Consider the following 16,796-nt stretch of genomic DNA (forward strand, 5'->3'; position numbering starts at 1 on the left):
CCATCAAAGCGGCCCAAATGCCGGCAGAATTTGAAGGGAATGTGTGTACCGAGGGGGTGGGGTTGCGCTTGGGGGAGAGGCGGGGGACGCGTTCCTCCAAGGGAGCTGGCTTCGGCAGGGAGGAGCGGGGGAGAACAGGGAGAGAATTCTATACACTTCTGTGCACAAGTAAGTCAGATACCGAGAGCGCTTTAACCTCTGTTAGCCCGGCAGCCCGAGAGCTCTGAGCTGTTGTTACAGGCCAGTAAGAACCGGGCAAAGACAGTTGGTGTGAGGGAAGCGGCGCGTTGCGCAGCCTCTGGGTGGTAGGCAGCGCGCTCCGAGCTGCCCGGCCCCCGGAAATGTGGGATTCGTTTCCTCTCCCTGAGTTGTCTCAGGAGGGAGGGAAAGGGGAGACCTGTTCCAAACAGTTAAAAAATGCTTCTTCTATCTCCTCTCCAGCACTCCCTTCCCAAGACACAATCCCCACAGCAGCAGTTCCTAGCACAGCTGAGCTTCCTCAGAGAAGGTGCTGCTGGGGCCTAGGGTAGGGGTCCTGGGCCTGGCCTGGGGGCGGCTCCAGGATCTTTCTGAGGGATCTGCCGGCTCTGACAGGGGGGTCCTGTGCGTTTAGGAGATTCTTCTGCGGCTCCTTTTCGTGCCGGGGTGTGGGCGGTAGGAGCTGGCCAGCTGGAGGCAATCGGTACCCTCCGGTCCACAGATCCAGGAAAGACAACCAGTGCCTAGGGTCCGGATTCAGCCCTGTTCGGGGCCCACGCCGTAGACCTCTTTCCAGATCGTCTCCACTTGGCATTCACCAGTCAGTCCATTTTCTAAATCCAGGCGTATGAGTGGGACTCCCCGATTGTGGAAGAGAAAACCCAGCGTCAGACACAGATATAACGTTTCCTTAAAGCTCCTTAACTGAGCAGTTTCCCGCGCGTTGTAGACCCACGGTGCACACGCAGCCCGATCTTCGTGGCGTCCTTTGCCGGGTTTACTGTCCTCCGTCACACAGCACAGGCCCTGGCCATTGGCCTGGGCTCCACCTGGAAAGCTGAAGTGTGGAAGGCGCTTCCAGGCCCCTTCCTGCTTCCCGCGGCTTTGCATTGGAGCTCATTCGCCTTCTGACCCTCAGCACCCCTTCCTACGAATTCCGCGTGCACCTAACTCGCCTAGTCTCGGTCGTGACCAGCTCGGAGACCCTAGCCTGCTCTCGGAGCTGTCCGCGGAGGCGCAGGTGGGGGATAGTCTAGCATGCCCGGCCGGCACTTCCGACTCACGCAAACACACTTTCCAAGGGGCCCGCAGTCTGCCCTCCTCTTGGCCACAACTGCATCCACCTTTCTTTGGAGATAACCAAGCCGCCTGGTTCTCCCACTCCTGAGGAGGGCAGCCTCGGCCGGAAGGCCCAGCCTAGGTGCCCCCGGCCTGGCCTTCTGGCTAACCCACCCGGAGACCGCACTTCCCACCACCGAGCCGCGATTTAGAAGGCAGTGGAAACCCAAGCGATGGTGATGCCATCTTCTTGCCAGCTAGGCCTGAAAAAAAAAAAAAAAATCCTTAACGCTGCTGTCAGTGGCCCAGGTGGGGGCGAAAGTCTTGGGAAACTGCGACGGGAGCAGGAAGTGTACTGAGGCCGGCTGGGCAAAGTTTTCCCGACTCCTTTCCAAGCGCAGCTGAGGATGGGTCTGCAGAAAAGTACACACACCCAGACGCACAACGAGCGCGCCCCCGCCCCGCTCGTGCTCCGGGGTTATCAGGCACTCAGCCCGCTCGGCGGTCTGGGGCCAGGGCCCTGACAGCCCCGTCTACCATCAATTTACCTTCCGCCGCCCCGGCTTCCCATTTAGCTTTTAACGTCAAATCCTACATTTTTGTCGGCTCCGGCCTGTCTAGAGCGCTTGTGATTTCGCTGCAGGAGTGATTGCTCTTAACAAAATGGCAGCAACCACATTACCCAAGCAATTAAAACAGAGGCCTTTTAGCGGGTCCCGCAAGGCAGGAGCTTGGAAACTTTTTTTTTTTTTGAAAGGAAGAAGAGAGGTTGCTAAAAGAGCAAGAGGTTTGTAGAAGGGAAAAACATAGACGCTCAGAAGAAACGCCGGCCCTGCACGCATCTCACCTCCCCAGGGCTTGAAGACGCTGGGAGCGTTGGGACAGCTGGGGTGTCAGGGTGGCTGGGGTGAAGGGTAATCTGGGGTGTACTGCCGGTTGAAGTGTCAGGCCACTTGAGGTGTGCCGCCGGTTAGGAGGTCTGGCCGCCTGGAGTAATGGGCCTACTGGGTGTCGGGCTGGTTGGGGTGTCCGGCCGGTTGGAGTGTTGGGGCGGTTGGGTATCCGAGCCGGGTGCTCCTGGGGAACCGGCGCCGCAGGCGGGAGAGAAGGGGGCAGTGCCCGGGCCGGGGCCAGACAAAGAGGCCAAATTATCGGAGCGCGGTTTGAAAAACATGAGTACTAGTCAGCCGCCTGGAAACGCCGCGGTCTTCCTGGTTCTCCTCGGCTGGTGTTTAATAAGCCGGAAACAGTGTGTTAAACCAGTAGTGTATTAAGGCCCAGATGGCGAAAAGGACCAGCTACCCCAGGAAAGCACAGGCACACGTGCACGCGCACAGAACTTCTCTCCGGTTCCTCTTTAAAAACCGCCACTGCCACCACCACCATTCGCTCCACCACGTCGGTAGACTCCTGTCTTCCACTTCCAGCGGCTAGTATTCTTTCTCCTGAGAGCGGATGAAAAGCGAAGACGCAGAAGGCGGCTGGAGGCAGGAGAGGGAGGGAGTCACTCGGTCAAACGGACAGGGATCCCGAGAGCAACAGAAAATCAGGGCGCGCCTCCTCCTCATCCCCCCCCACCCCGTGCTATAAACAAAGGCAAGTGTCAGTAAACACAGCCCCGCGCCCACCGGGCCGGCCCAGCGCCGGCTGACCCGAGGGGAGAAAGTTCAGATCGCTTTGGCCGAGTTGTTCTAACCCCGCGCCCTGGCGTTGTCAGTCGCCCGCAGAAGGAGCCCGCAGAGCCACTGGCTTGTCTCTCCCGGGACACTGGCGAATTCGCCCGCGCTGGGCCTGGCCTGCCTGCTGCAGGCGACGGGCTCAGAGTGGGCACTGGCAAGGCGCGGTAACCCCACAAATATCGGGGTGGAGGGTCTGTGCCCGCAGCCGAGGTGCGAACAGCAGCCGGAAGATGGGATCCAAGGTGGAACCCCTCTGGCAAGCCTCCGCAACACCAGATTTATACACGTGCACGTTTCCTGAAACAAACCACTTTTTAATACGTTTCACCTTTCTTCCCTCCATCCCGGAATCCCTTTCCGCTCCCTGCACCCTCGGCAGGGTCCTTTACGATGCTTCCATTTCTCGCGTTCCTAGAGCACAGATTTAGGCTCTAGCCAAGGCGGCGGGCCCAGAAGGCCTCAGGGACTTCCGCTGGGGGTGTGTTGCAACTGGGGGAGACCAAAGTTCCCGACCGGGTGGCAGCCGGGGGAGGAAGGGAGGGAAGGAGCAGGAGGACTGCTCCGGCTCTTGGCTCCACCGGGCTCTAGCCCGGGAGGCCTCAGACACCGTAACGGTTAATATTGAGTTCCCTGAAGCTCCTTGTAAATACAGCTCCCCTGCAACCCCACCCCTAAAATCCCTGGTCTTGTGCGCGATTGCTTAGTAGACTTAAAATTCCGTGTTACCTAATTATGGACTTTTCTGGAAACCCCTCCCCAACCATGCCCAAGCCCCTGAGCTTGCTCAGGTGAGGATTCCCCACAGGCTACAGGAGAAGCCTCTTCTTTGGATTTTTCTTGGATGAAAGCCTTATATTTTGAATTAAACACTCCAGACTAGTTTCTGTGGTTGCAATAATGCCTGGGAGCCTCCTGACACCTCCTCCACCGAATTCGCAGTCCTCAAACAAAAACCGAACCCACCACAGGATGGCATCTGCTCAATTGCTGGAAAACAAGGACACCCTTCCAGCCTCTGAGCCAACTGCCCCGGCCAGCTCTCCAGCCTAGACCCTCCTCCTGGAGACCACTCCACATACCCCTAGGTTGGAGGTCTGGGGGAGGGAAAGGGATGGAGATACCACATGGACAGGACGCAGGCCCTTTCACTGAGGACACTTCTCCTTAAGTGGACCTCCTCGCCCTGCTGGAACCGGCATCACGTTGAAGGCTGGTTGGAACCACTGACTCTCTCAAATAAAAGTAGAGGCAATCATGATAATTTAGTTTACTTCTGAATATTTTAAATATTATGAAAACAAATAGAACAGCTTTGTTTTCAAAACTCTTTTGAGGTATCCACTATGAAAAGATTGGGGGTTTTGTAAAAAAAAAAAACACACAGTGGTTTATTGAATACTTACAACGTTTACACCTTCAATATTAATTAAGTTCCACTTATTTTTCGAGGGCTGAAGTGCACAACACAAATAGCTGTTGGGAACATCTTTGAGTAGGGAAGGACCACATAGGAAACGACAGCACTAGATACTGACCCCAACGAATGTTAGCGGCCCCATTTTCTGCTTTGAAATAAAACTTTATAATCCCTAGGAATATTTATATCCAAAAGGCCCCAAAGATATACTTCACATAGGCACTAATGTCCGCTGTCTTTAGCTGGAAGGGGTTGGGCAGGTGGGGAGGGGCAACGCTGGTGTCTATACAGCCGGGAGGGAACATTCACACAGAGAATCTACAAGACGACGCGGGATCCCTTACCACGCGGGAGTGTCCTCTTCATATTAAAATATGGAATGCTTTTCTTCAAATATCCACTTTTTTTTTCTTTCGGAGGGGGGGTTGGGAGCGGATGCCTCAAAGGGGGCAAAGAGAGGGGAGGGAAATTGCACATAAATAAACCGGATGAATCCCAAAGCCAGAAGTCCTCAGAGCGGAGCGGAGGGGTGGCCAGGAGTCCCGGGTCTGCAGGCGGCGCCTCGGCCCCGGCTGTCTGGCCCTTTCCTCCTCCTGCTCGTCACTGCTTGAGCTCCAGGGCCCAGACGTGCTGCGGCCAACCCGTCCGGCCTTTGCTTTTCTTGTCGTTGCTGCTCACTGTGCTTTTCAAGATTTCGTTCTGGGCAGAGAGGAGGCGAGAGGGAGAGAAGTGGAAAGAGAAATTCAGAGAGGAGACCTCATGGGCCGCCACCCCAGCGCTTCCCGAGCCTGAGGAGACCGTGAGAGAGCCAGGAAGGAATACATGGGCCGCGGGCTCCAAGTCCCAGCTTCGCTGTGAAGTTTTGCCCTGCCCTAGCTACTGCCTAGGGCTCCCCACGCCTGCAGCTCTCAACTAGCAGACCGGCAATGCTATAAACAAAAGGCCGCTTTCAAGTTGTCGATGGAGGAGCTGGGGGCCTCTTCTTTCACTTTAGGGGCGTTAGCTGGGCCGGAGCTAAAACAAGCTTTCTCGGCTTTCCATCGCCATCCCAGATAGGAGCAATTCCTGCACCCGGGACTGGGCCTCTCTGCCAGCGGCTCTTAGTCTCCGGCTCAGCCGTGCCTCCCTTCCAAGGCCTCTAAAATCCCAGGTTATTTGGCAGGTCACTCCATTATGTAGGAACCAAAGAAGAAAAACTCGACAAATAAAAATTATTTTCCAGGCCCTTCGGGGGCAATAGCCTTGTCCTGAACACCAACGACCCTCTGGGCACTTGGTAGAAATCTGAGAAAACTTTAAACGGCTGAGAATAATTTCGTATTACCGTTACCAACAGTAGCATGATCAGCATAATATTTATTTATTTTCATCTGAAAATATACAGGTTCATTAGAAATACTCAGGGAGTATATTCATCTGGGAAACTGCAGTCAACCTCATGAACAAAGAAAAAACTGGAGCAGGATTTGGAAGTTAAAAGGACTTAGTTTTGTGTTTACCTTTACCTCTTCCGGGCCCAGTTAGGAGAACCACCACAAAGCTCTCTCAGGGCTCAGAATCAGGGGCAGCCTTGTTGTCAAAAGGGGGAAATGCGACCAATAGTGAACAACGTGGAATCGAGTGTCTCTGGGCGATTTATTTCAGAAATATCCGAAAGCAAGATCAGATTGGAGGCCAAACGAAGGTTCTAATCAGCATTGAGTGAAGGGCCCGGGCCAGTGCGAAGGAGAGATGGAGGCCCGCCCTAAACGGCTAGGGGAAACAGCGCTAATTCGGAGGGAAGATCACCGACCCAAAGCACTCCCCTCATCATCCTCGTCCTCCGTCTCCTCCTTGCTGCCACCCGCCCCCATCGCTTCTACTTAGGCAGGAAACCATCTCTACCACAACCTGACGCAGACACCCTTGGCTCCGGACACGGCCAAAGAACGCGGGATGCTATTGCTCAGCCCAATTGGAAAGAGGCCGGGGGCACCAGTTCCCCGAACACCCCCCTCCGCGGCCCCCCGCCGCCCCCTGGTACTGACCAGCTCCTTCTTCCTCTTCTCCTCCTTCACGTCTGTCTTCTTGATCTCCGCCTTGAAGGCCTCCGCCTCGCCGTTCTGGTCGTCCTTGGCCAGTAGGTCCATGAGGTAGGCGATGTAACTGGTGGCCAGGCGCAGCGTCTTGATCTTGGAGAGTTTGGTGTCGGCGGGCACGTTGGGGATGCACTCGCGCAGTTCGGCGAAGGCACTGTTGATGCTCTGAGTCCTGCGCCGCTCCTTGCGGTTGGCGGTGCCCCGGCGCTTCACCGGGCGCGGCCCCCCCAAGCCCGGGGGCCCGGCGCCCGGCTGCACCCCCCCATAATGGGAGTGGTCCAGGCCGGCGGCGCCGCTGGCATACTCCGGGCTGTAGGACAAGGCCATGCTGTAATCAGGGGGCGACATCTCCGGGTGGCCGATAAGCCAGCCGTGGAAGTAAGGGTTCTCCTCGTGGCTGCAGCGGCTGGCGGCGGCGGCGGCAGCGGCGGCGGCGGCGGCAGCGAACGGGTAACCCTCATGGTGCACCACCGGGTGGTGGGGGAAGCCCCCCACCAGACTCATCTCGCCCGGCGTGCCCCTCCACGCGCCCCAGCGTGCGCGCAGCCCCGCCGCGCCCTCCGCCCGGGCCCCGGCTTCGGCGCTCGGGGGCCTGCCCCACCCCCCACCCCCCGGCCCCCGGGCGCCCGGGCCGGCCCGGCAGCCGCAGAGGGGGCTGCTGCAGCCCGGGCCCCCCGCCTGGCCCGCCGGGCCCGCCTCAGCAGCGCCGCGGCCGCCGGCTCCCCATGGGGGGCGGAGAGCTGGTCCCGGCACCGTGCGCCCCTGGCCGCCGCCGCCGCCTCCGGCGCCCGCCTTGCTCCGCGGCCCCCGTGCCGGCTCCTGCTTCCCAGGCTGCTGCGGGGACGCAGAATCCTCTGGTGCTCATGCAAAGGTGGCCCGGCTCCTGCGAGGCTGGTCTGCTGAGTCGCCGGGCTCCACGGCCGCCCGCGCTCGCTCCCGGAGCCAAAGCTCAGCCGGAGTCCCGGGGAGATCCGAGCCGCGGCTGAAGGAGCTAGCCCGGCCTGGCGGGAGGCGGTGGGGTCGACTGCTCACTGCGAAGCTACCTCCATGCGACCCTCCCCTTCCCGCCCCTTTCCCTCCCCCCACCAGACCGGTCTGGGTTCTTGGGCGCTTATTGTTTTAATGATTTTTTGGTGGTGGTTATTGTTTTGGTCCTTGAACGTGATTTTAGCGGCAAGTAACGCGTCCTGCTCCTCTTGGGCTCTCTCCGAAGGTTTTCAGAGAGACTTCAGTGCATCCATTTTCCCAGCTCCTCTCCTTTCGGGGGAAGGATCTAGGGCCCTGTAGGCGCCTTGGGACGCGAAGTCGGCGGGTCGCGCTCTCGGAAGGGTCTGCGCAGAGGCGGCTGAGGGGGCTCCCGGGTGGCGGCGGCGGCGGCGTTCCGGGGCTGGACTCCGTGAGGGGAGCAAGCGATTTTTCCCAGCAAGATCTCCATGTACAGCTACATCTTTAGGGCAGCTCGGGTTAATATATGTCGTCAGAGGCTCCGCACGCCAATCCGGGGGCGGCGGGGGCGGTGCCTCGCGCTCTCCGCAATAAAACTTTTTTGATGTTCAAGTTGCTAATTGCCCAGGTCCTCTTTCGGGATTGGCTGCCCCTTCATAACCAGAAGATAATTAAACCGGGGGGGGGGTAGGGTTAAAAAAACTTTTTTATCAGTTAGAGGTTAATGCAAGTGTTTAACAGATGCTTCACTATTAAAAATTTCCCCCCAGTCTCAAATATTGAGGTATCTCCTGCCAGGTACAGTATCACTCCTCTTTCTTTTCTGGTTAAAAAAAAATTAATTGCTTTTCGAAGTGTTTTCCAGGTAACCAAGGCAAGAGAATGAGCAAGCAGTCTCGTGTGAGGCCCGCGAACAGAGTCGGTAGGCGGCGGGGCCCCCACAAAGGGGCGCCTGGGCAGCGGGCTGTCTCCTCGCCAAGGCCCGCCCGGGGCAGGCGGCGAAGGCTGCTGCTTTGACCTGGGCACAAGCTGGAGACGCAGCTCTCCACGGCTATTTACTGACCCAGGCCGGGACGGCCTGGGGTGGCTGCTGTGCTGGTGGGTACTTTTCAAGATCTTGGTTGAGACCCCTGGGCGACGGGGCAGGCCGATTGTAAATGTTGTTTTCATATTCTTCAGGGACCTCCGCCCCAGCGGAGACCTTGGACGATTTCAAAGCGCCGGTACTTTGGTTGCCAGAATCAGTGATGTGGCCGATATCGGTGTTCCCATGGTTTAACTAGCCTGTTTGGTAAGTAACTGAATATTTTTTACAGCTTGCTCAGAGCTTATTTTCCAGTTTTTATGAACAAACATATAAATACATCTCTGCATTCCTGCCTTCCCCCATAAAAGCGGGCATCTGTGGAAAGCAGGTTTAGTTATCGGAGGGGAACCATTAAACGCTGGTTTAAGAGGCAGGCAGGGAGGACGGCTCGTGGATGTTTAGACTGCAAGCCTTGGTGATCTTGAACGCATTACAACAGAAAGTGGATCTCCACTTGTAAGTCACTGGTCTGGGGGCAGCCGGGCGGGGCCGGGCGCCCGCATGGCCTGAGCATCTTTGGAAGACTCACTGGAGTGGGGAGCATCGGTCGGAGCGAAACCATCCCAAAGGCTTGGCCCCAGGCCGCGAGGCAGGCCACTGAGTCTATGGGGATTCAGCCCGATGGAGTGGCGTGTGGAAAAGGGCGCCAACAGGAGCCCGCGGGCGGAAAATTAGAGGGAGCTGAGGGCCGAGCGTGCAGGAGCCAGGCAAGCCGGGGTGGCCTGGACTCGCCGCTGGGCCTGAGCGGGGTTGCTCAGGGAAAAACCAAAGACTCCTTGGGCATCGCTCTTTGGGGGCAGACAGAACCGGGTCCCAGGCCATAAGTAAAGCCCCAGGCTCCTGACACCTGAGGGCTTGGGAGGACAGTCTTTTCGCTGCCTGCCGGGCGCTTGCCGAGGACTTGCTGGTTCCGCGTTAGAAGGCATGGTCAGAGCGCAGGGAGGGTGGTGGCACCTAACTCCTGAGCTGCCAGGATTCGGGCCAGGTCCCACCCGCCACCACCCTACTCGCTGCCCCGAATTTCGGGCAGCAGCTTTGAGCAATATTTTATAGGTTTCAGGGGCTGGGGCATACGAAAGGGAAAGGCACTCAGAGACGGTAAAAACCCACGCAGGGAGTAGGTGCTGGGCCCATTCTCTCCCCTGGATACGGGGTCAGTTTTCCTGGATGTCCCCAGCAGAGTGTCTTAACGCAGAGACAGGGGTGATGAGTAGCAGAAATCAGCCCCTTTAGTCTTGCATTTGGGCTCAGAACAAAATTGCGACCTACAGCTTCCAGCCCTGGACATAGGTGGGTCTTCAGTTTTGAGCACAAGGAAAGCCCTTCCGAGGCTTGGTTATTCAAGGAAAGAATACAGGTAGTGTGGTTGAACGCGTTCTGTTTACAGTTTCACCAAAGAGGGAAATGCTGGATGTGTAAATAGGCAGAGTTCTGACATTTGATACATTTAAAAAAAAAAAAAGTCTGTTTATAAAAACACTTCCAGGCCTTGGAAGCAAGTAGACAAAATGAGAAGTTGGTTGTGTCCAACACCAGGAACATAAAGATTCAGGGGAAGTAGTTGGTTGACTGCTTTCAAACCCAAACAAAGTTTTGGGAATTGAAGGAAGGAAGAAAAGATTAGATGGAGGGCTGGATTGGGGTTTGGGATGTTCTGTCCACAAGGAGCGAATGACCTCAGTAGGGAAGCCTTCAGAACTTGCCATGATCAGCCTTTCTTATGCTCTTTGAACTGAAACAAAAAATGGGCGAATCACTTTCATGGTTCCAGATAGCATCAAAAATGATAAAAGAAATGAATAACATGGGACAAAAAAAAAGTCATAAAAGATGCTAATGTGAACATCAGTCCTCATTGACAGTGTCGTTATCAGTTAATTACTGCGGTCCAAGGGTCTAGGGCTTCATGTATCTCAGAAACTCAAACCCAGAGGCTACAGCCATAGAGAGGTAGACCTGTAGGTGGCCTGGAGAGAAGTGACAAGCCGGGGAATGCTAGTGGTGTCCTCAACTGGAGTGACTGACCCCAGAGAGGCCAGGATTGCTTTACCCAGATGTGTCCCACCCTGAATACTCACTTTTTATTCTTTGTGTCCTCTTTGGTACATTCAGCTCCAGGTCACCTGGAGCTGCCGAGTTACCCTGCTGCTCTGGAAAGCAGGGAGGCAAAGATGCCATCTTGGGTTTGCCCCCAATTTAGGTGGTTTGCATTTCTTGGGGGGTGGTGGTGATGAAGGTGATGTTGGTGCTGAAGATGAGGGGGACAGTGATAGAAAGAGGGGAGGAGGGTGCAGCCCCTGGCCTAGGTGTCAGCTAGGGGACCGCACCCTGGGCTGCACTAGAGGATGCATGCTTGAAGACCTCAAGAGCCTAGGAGCTTTGAGAATGCCAGTGAGGGCTGCCCCGGTGCTAACAGGAGGAATCCTATCAAGGGTATGCTAACCCAACCCCCTCCTCCGAGGAGCCCTCACCCATCTGGGTACGGCTTCCCGGTGGGGCAGCCCGGGCTTGAAGTAGTGTTTGTGTTTCTGTGCCCATACCCTTGCTTGTAGCTGCTGGTGTACCCACTGGGCTGCGCATTTACATCTGCCTCGGGGCCAAGCAGCTAGGCTGGATTCAAACATTTATTTTGCATCCATGTCTCTTGTCTCCTTCCCTTCACTCCCACTGCTTCCCCTGGAAAAGATTCAAAGAGCACGGGAGAGGCTGAGCACTCCCTTGCAAACATTTTGGTCTTGTGAGATATTACTTATAAAATCAATCTGGTTTAAACTAAATATTTTTTTTAAAAACTTCAGCCTGTTTTTAGGGCAAATACAGACCTTTTTGAGGTATTTATTATTTCAAAGGCAAGGGCAGTTTGTATCTTGTGTTTTGCTCGTGAGAACTCAAAATAAACTAGACCTGAAAAGAACCAGGCTGGAGGGCCATAAACACACATATTATGTTTGTGGGAATTATGACTTGATTCCCTTCGTAGTTTCTCAAATCTGATTTTACCTTGTTTTTCTAACCAATGTCAGAGACATGGCTGTGAACATTCCCTTAAATATCCATGGTGCTCTTCTATAAGGTGAACCTCAGAAAGTGATAAGAACCCCAGAAAGGGCATCAAACCCAGAAGATGACGGAAAAAGCAATGGGTTGTTGAAGATGTAACCCCAGCTGCGCCCACCCCAAGGATGGTTCTTTCTTTGATGCAGTGATAGCTCTTCACTCCTGTCTGTGCTAGGGTGGGATTGAGTCATTTCACATATTAACTACGTAGTCCTGGAACCTTTAAAACATCCAGGATAAGGCGGCAGGGATCTCCCTGTAACTGGGGTTTTGCAGTCCCTCCCTTGTGAGTTCTCCTCTTGGGAAATAGTTGTATGTGAATATAGCTTGCGACTGTGGCTCCACAAATGTGTTGCTCAACGTATGTGTCCACAAAGCAGAACCAAGTTCCGTTGGACTTTCAATATCTGTTTCAGAAATGAAGGCCAGGGAAAGCTGCCCTTGGCTCTTAGATTTTGTTTTCCCAGATCGATTCTTTTGGAGTCAGGATGGGGGCAGGGTATTTGGTGAGTGGGCCTCCTCCTCTCTGCTTCCCCATCCAAAACAGATCAGGGGAAATGGGCGGGGGGGGGGGGGGCGGTGGTCTAGCTGTAACGATGGCTGTGGAGGGGCTGATTACTTACGAATCCTTCAGTCCAATTCCGATTGGGAAACATCTAAGTCAGTGGAACTCAGAACTTGCTTCGTGCCTGTAAATTCAGCCCCCTGCATTTAGCTTCTCTCTCTCTCACCCTTCCCTTCTCTTTCTGGCAATGTTTGGATTTACAAGGTTTTTGATGTCACTGAATCTGAGATTGAGGAAGAAGAATGAGATACCAATTCATCCTTAAGTTGTTTAAGAAAGATCTTAATATGCACTTTTACCAATTAACCAATGCCCAGAGTTTCCCCAGATTAACTGTTAGGTACATTGCCTTTCTGGGGGCTCTTCGTTGACAATGGAGAACTAGACACTTTGCCAGGTATTCAAGTCTGTGTGTAATGTGAAAATACTCAGACTAAAAGAACACAAGGTGAAGCATTTGAAAGGACCTCGCAAGAGGCAATATGATGTATATGTGAGAGGTATCATTAATGCCATTATTATACTGGTCCTAACGCTACTTTGTAGAAAGATATGGTTTAGAACAGAAGTGGCATAAGAAAATATGTCCCACAGGATTTATGTTAAATACTCCTCAGCATTCATCTTCCTAGCAAACCCCATACATTAGCAATATTTTCTTCCAAGGCGGGAGGAAACATTCAGTGTTCAGATGAGGAAGTAGTTATGATTTTGCACACACACTCTATGGAAATGGTAAATAATGGACTTCGGCTAGACTACAGTGCAGCCTGAGTCTCCAGATAGAACATGAGAGAAAAGGGCAACTTAAAATGTGGTGCTTTGGAAAAGTCATTCTTGTGACCGAAAGGTTTGCTGGTGGCCTGAGGCCCCAGCACGTTCTCATTTCTAACTGCAGTGTTACTGCCATTCCCGGGAAGCTGTGGTCTGTAGCTTCCGGGTACGCAAATCCACATAGATGGATTTCTTTAGTCTTGGCAGTTTCTTCCAGACCTTTTCTACTTTTCTGCTAGGGCCTTTGCTTATAGACAGGGGACTTGAGCCAGGATGGTTAGGTTTCAGGTTTACAAAAAGAAACACTTTTATTGTCAATATTAATGGAAAGCCTTGATTTTTACAAGGCGTGGGTTTAGCAGCATGAGCAGATCAAAAGCAGCTTGGCTTGATTTCTCAATATTCTCTGGAGCTTAGACAATTAACTGCAATTTTGCTCCCAACGAAACAATACAGAAAAGTTAGTTATGGAGCTGTTAAAGTTAGTCTTTAGGCAGAAATTTCTACCTGTGTACAACATGTCAGAATCTCATAAACATGCCCACTGAACAAGAGTCGAGTTTTGAAGGAAACCCCTTTAAGGAAATGTTGTGTGAGCAGTGCGTCCCCAGATGCAATGTCCCCAGCCTGTTGCAGTGTGCATTCCATGCTGGCCTTTCTGGCCGGGTGAGGATCCGGCAGACTGAGGTCTCTCTGGTAATTTGGGTACACCGAGTCTCCAGTTAATGATAGATAATCAGCCGTTGGGTCATTCGGTCATTCTCTTATTACAAACCCCTCCTGCTCTCTCTGATCTCCTTTCAAACTAAATTTCACACAAACAAATAAAGCAAGACAGGGACATGTTCTTTAAAAAAAAAAAAAAGAAGGAGGAGAAATATTAGAAACTCCTGATACAGAACTCTAAACAAGCAAAGGCAAACTAAAAGAGGATAAGAAAGAACATCTTATCAAAACGAACATGTTGTGTACAAAACATTGAAAGAAAAGGCTCTGGTTTCTGTTACAGTGACAGAAAATTAAAATAAAAATAATTGCAGGCAGAAAAGTTATAATCTAAACAGAGAAGGCAGGATGCTTGCTGGAAATACGCAGCACAAGGGGGCTAATTTGTTGTTACCCTTTATGTATCTGTGGAAACCCTGGTGGCGTTGTGGTTAAGAGTTAGGGCTGCCAACCAAAGGGTCAGCAGTTCCAATCCGCCAGGCACTCCTTGGAAACTCTATGGGGCAGTTCTACTCTGTCCTATAGGGTCGCTGAGTCAGAATCACTCAACGGCACTGGGTTTGGTTTGGTTTTTTATGTATCTGCACCATGATTGGGGAGCGCTCCTTCCTTCAGTTCCCCAGAAGAGACTGGTTTTCTTTTTAATGCTTGTGTGAGTACCCACTTAAGTTAACACAGGCCAAAACCTAGAGGAACAAAAAATGGAATTGCATTCTGCTTGCAAAGCATCCAACTTCAAACGGAGGAATTGGTTGCATTAAAAAAAAAAAAAGCCAATTCCATTCAGAACACATTTGGAGTCTTCACTAAATCGGTGGGACTGGTGCTTTTTTGTTTTGCTGACAGAAGGCACAGATCCTTCTGGGAAGTACGACCGAAACCAGTCCTGTTTCCCCCTTGGGGGGAGGGGTGTCTTCGCTATCCTAGTCTGCATTTGCCTGTGCCTCCAGAAAGACAAACTTCAGATTGGCCAAGGTACATCTCTGACCAGGTTCCACTGGGGAAAACAGGAATATGGGGCTTTGGTAGTTAGGAGCTCTGGTGAGATAGCCCCAAGTGCCATTTATCTGTCCTACCCCTGACAGTCCCTTCTGGCCCAAGTCCAGGGCTTTGGAGGGGTCAGTGTTGCCCCCAAGCTCTAGATTTCCAATCCTAGAAGTGATTAGAATTTTGCCTCATGGTGTGATCAACCCCTAGCTCTCAAAGCTAGAGGGGCAGCCGGGAGAAGGCAGCATTGTCCCCAGTTGTGGGCCTGGCACCCCTTGACGCTCCAGCATCTACCCCACCTCAGATAATCCACACGCCTTTGTTTCTTCAAGGCCCATCTTAAATGCTACCTCCTCCAGGAAGCCTCTCCAGATATTGCTTTCCACCCTCCCCCATCTCCCCCCTCAGGCCTTCTTTCCTCTCCTGAACTCCTCTATCGTGCTTCCACTCTGGAAACATATCTTTTGCCTCCTCTGACTCTGGGTTCCTTGAGGGTGCAAACAATTCATTGCGCCCAGTAGGCACTTAAACAGCCTGCCTAAGAGGGATGGCTTAGAGAAACTGGGTGAATTCCGCCTACCCCTATTGCAATCGGATTTATTTTCTTTACTTTCAAAGCGATGAGAGCTGGTAGTAGTTGGAGTCTTCGGCTGGGAATAGACCTTCACCCCCGAGCCCTCGGGAGCACCGGGGAAGCCTTCCTCCCACTCGCTGGCGCTGGCCTTGGGTCTGAGTCAGGGGCCGCTGGATCCGAGGGCGAAACCCCAGCCTCGGCCGGACCTCCCCGGGTGCGGCCTTCCGACTCCCGAGCCCGGAGTCAGGGCCGGGCAGGCCGACTCTCGGTGCCCACGGACTGGCCGTGCGACCTGGGGCAAGCTCTTCAATGTCTCTGAGCCTTGGTTTCCCCATCTGAACAGTGGGGATAAAGACGCCGACCCCGGGGCTGTGTAGGGAAGACGAAGGGAGATGAAGGCGCGCGCCAGAGAGACGCCCTGCCTGCAGGCTGCGCTCAGTAAGTGTTCCTGTCTTTGCTGTCCCGTCTTCGGTCTCTCCCTCTCTCCCTTCCAGCCGCCGGAAGACCAGCCAGACTGCGATGGTGCCACCTGGCCAGACGCACTCTCCGCGCGGCGGAGGGCACCGCCCGCCTCGCCTCCAGCGTCGCATGGGACCTCAGCCCCCCAGGCCGGTGGGCGCCGGGCACCGAGGCGCGCGCGGGCCTGCGGGCGGAGGCGCGGCGGGGGCAGCCACCCGGATCCAGGCCGCCGGCGCCCAGTCACGCGGTGCCGCCCCTCCGTGCCGGGGACGTTCTTCTTTAGATCGCCGCGCCCCTCTCCATTCTCGCTCCCCGTCACTCAGGCCGGGGGAGGTCACCCCTCCGGGGCGGGATGGAAGCCAGCTTCCCCCGCTCCTCTCCGAGGCCCTTTCGCCCGAGGCGGGCAGGAAGGGGTTAAGCGCGCCCCCCGCGCACCCAGCGCAGGCCGAAGGCCCCGGCTTTCCTCCTGAGGTCTCATTAGGGAAACCCTCACCGCTATTTTCAACATTTCCTCAATCAAGTGCCTTTAAATAGAGCTGTACACACAAATTGGCGGCAAAAGCGTAGATCTTGTCACGATTGAGACCAATCCAATATTTCAGCCTTGTTTGCTTTGCAATTACGGGTTGGCTTGTGGCGGCGGTGCCACCGGGGCAAATCCGCAGCCGCCCGCTTTCTCCTCGGCACCCTGGGAGGCTGGAGGAAGCGACCCGAGGAGCCACTGAAGCCAGAAGGGAGGGTGTGGGGTGGGGGGAGTGACCGAGGGGCGGTGGGCGGGGGACCCTTTCCTAAACCCCACCAAAAAGGCGCGCAGAGCAGTGTTAAAGGAGCCGGACTCTTCAGGTTTCCGATCGAGGCGCTGAGTGTGTACAACAACAGTAATAAAACCCGCAATTCACATATGGAAATCAGCGTTGTGCCTCCCTCAGTTTTCTCTCTCTTTCCCCGTCTTCTATCCCAGTTACATTTTTCTCCAGTGTATGTTAGCGGTTACTGGATTTCCCCTTCTCCCTCGCTGTTAAACTGCTAGCATGATTTGTTATATTTTCCATAGCTGCTTATTCTTGTTTGACTTTTTTGCGCAAAGTCACTTTGGATCTGCTGCAGGAAGAATGAAGCCCCAGGCCCTTTGGCTGGGCCCCTGCAGGCGTGTGGCTGCACCCAGCTCACCGTTAGGTCTTGCGGGAGAGC

At 54.1% G+C, this 16,796-nt stretch overlaps 1 protein-coding gene and 1 long non-coding RNA gene across 3 annotated transcripts; one reads left to right on the forward strand and one right to left on the reverse strand.

Annotated features, from left to right (window-relative positions):
• Positions 1-121: 121 nt before the first annotated feature.
• Positions 122-16,337, forward strand: LOC126065042 (uncharacterized). 2 transcript variants are annotated; one of them, XR_007514713.1, is made up of 4 exons: positions 122-168; positions 8,232-8,474; positions 8,556-8,667; positions 15,191-16,337. It is a non-coding gene; the product is annotated as an uncharacterized LOC126065042 (long non-coding RNA). The 2 variants fall into 2 exon arrangements; XR_007514712.1 differs by lacking the exon at positions 122-168 and having other exon boundaries at positions 8,067-8,474.
• Positions 4,756-6,935, reverse strand: HAND2 (heart and neural crest derivatives expressed 2). Its single transcript, XM_049864687.1, has 2 exons — positions 6,381-6,935; positions 4,756-5,052 (listed from the first exon to the last, which is right to left on the reverse strand). Exons 1-2 carry the CDS (start codon positions 6,933-6,935, stop codon positions 4,954-4,956), a joined length of 654 nt encoding a protein of 217 aa, XP_049720644.1. The 3' UTR covers positions 4,756-4,953.
• Positions 16,338-16,796: the final 459 nt, after the last annotated feature.

This window comes from Elephas maximus, chromosome 21 (assembly GCF_024166365.1).
Source record: "Elephas maximus indicus isolate mEleMax1 chromosome 21, mEleMax1 primary haplotype, whole genome shotgun sequence".
NCBI lineage: Eukaryota > Metazoa > Chordata > Mammalia > Proboscidea > Elephantidae > Elephas > Elephas maximus.

What these genes read in the sequence shown, in the direction of transcription:
- HAND2 (XM_049864687.1), bottom strand. Translation starts at nt 6,935, where the DNA reads ATGAGTCTGGTGGGGGGCTTCCCCCACCACCCGGTGGTGCACCATGAG. An exon ending in AGAAGAGGAAGAAGGAGCTG is followed by an intron (nt 5,053 to 6,380) that starts GTCAGTACCAGG and finishes CTCTCTGCCCAG; the next exon opens with AACGAAATCTTGAAAAGCAC.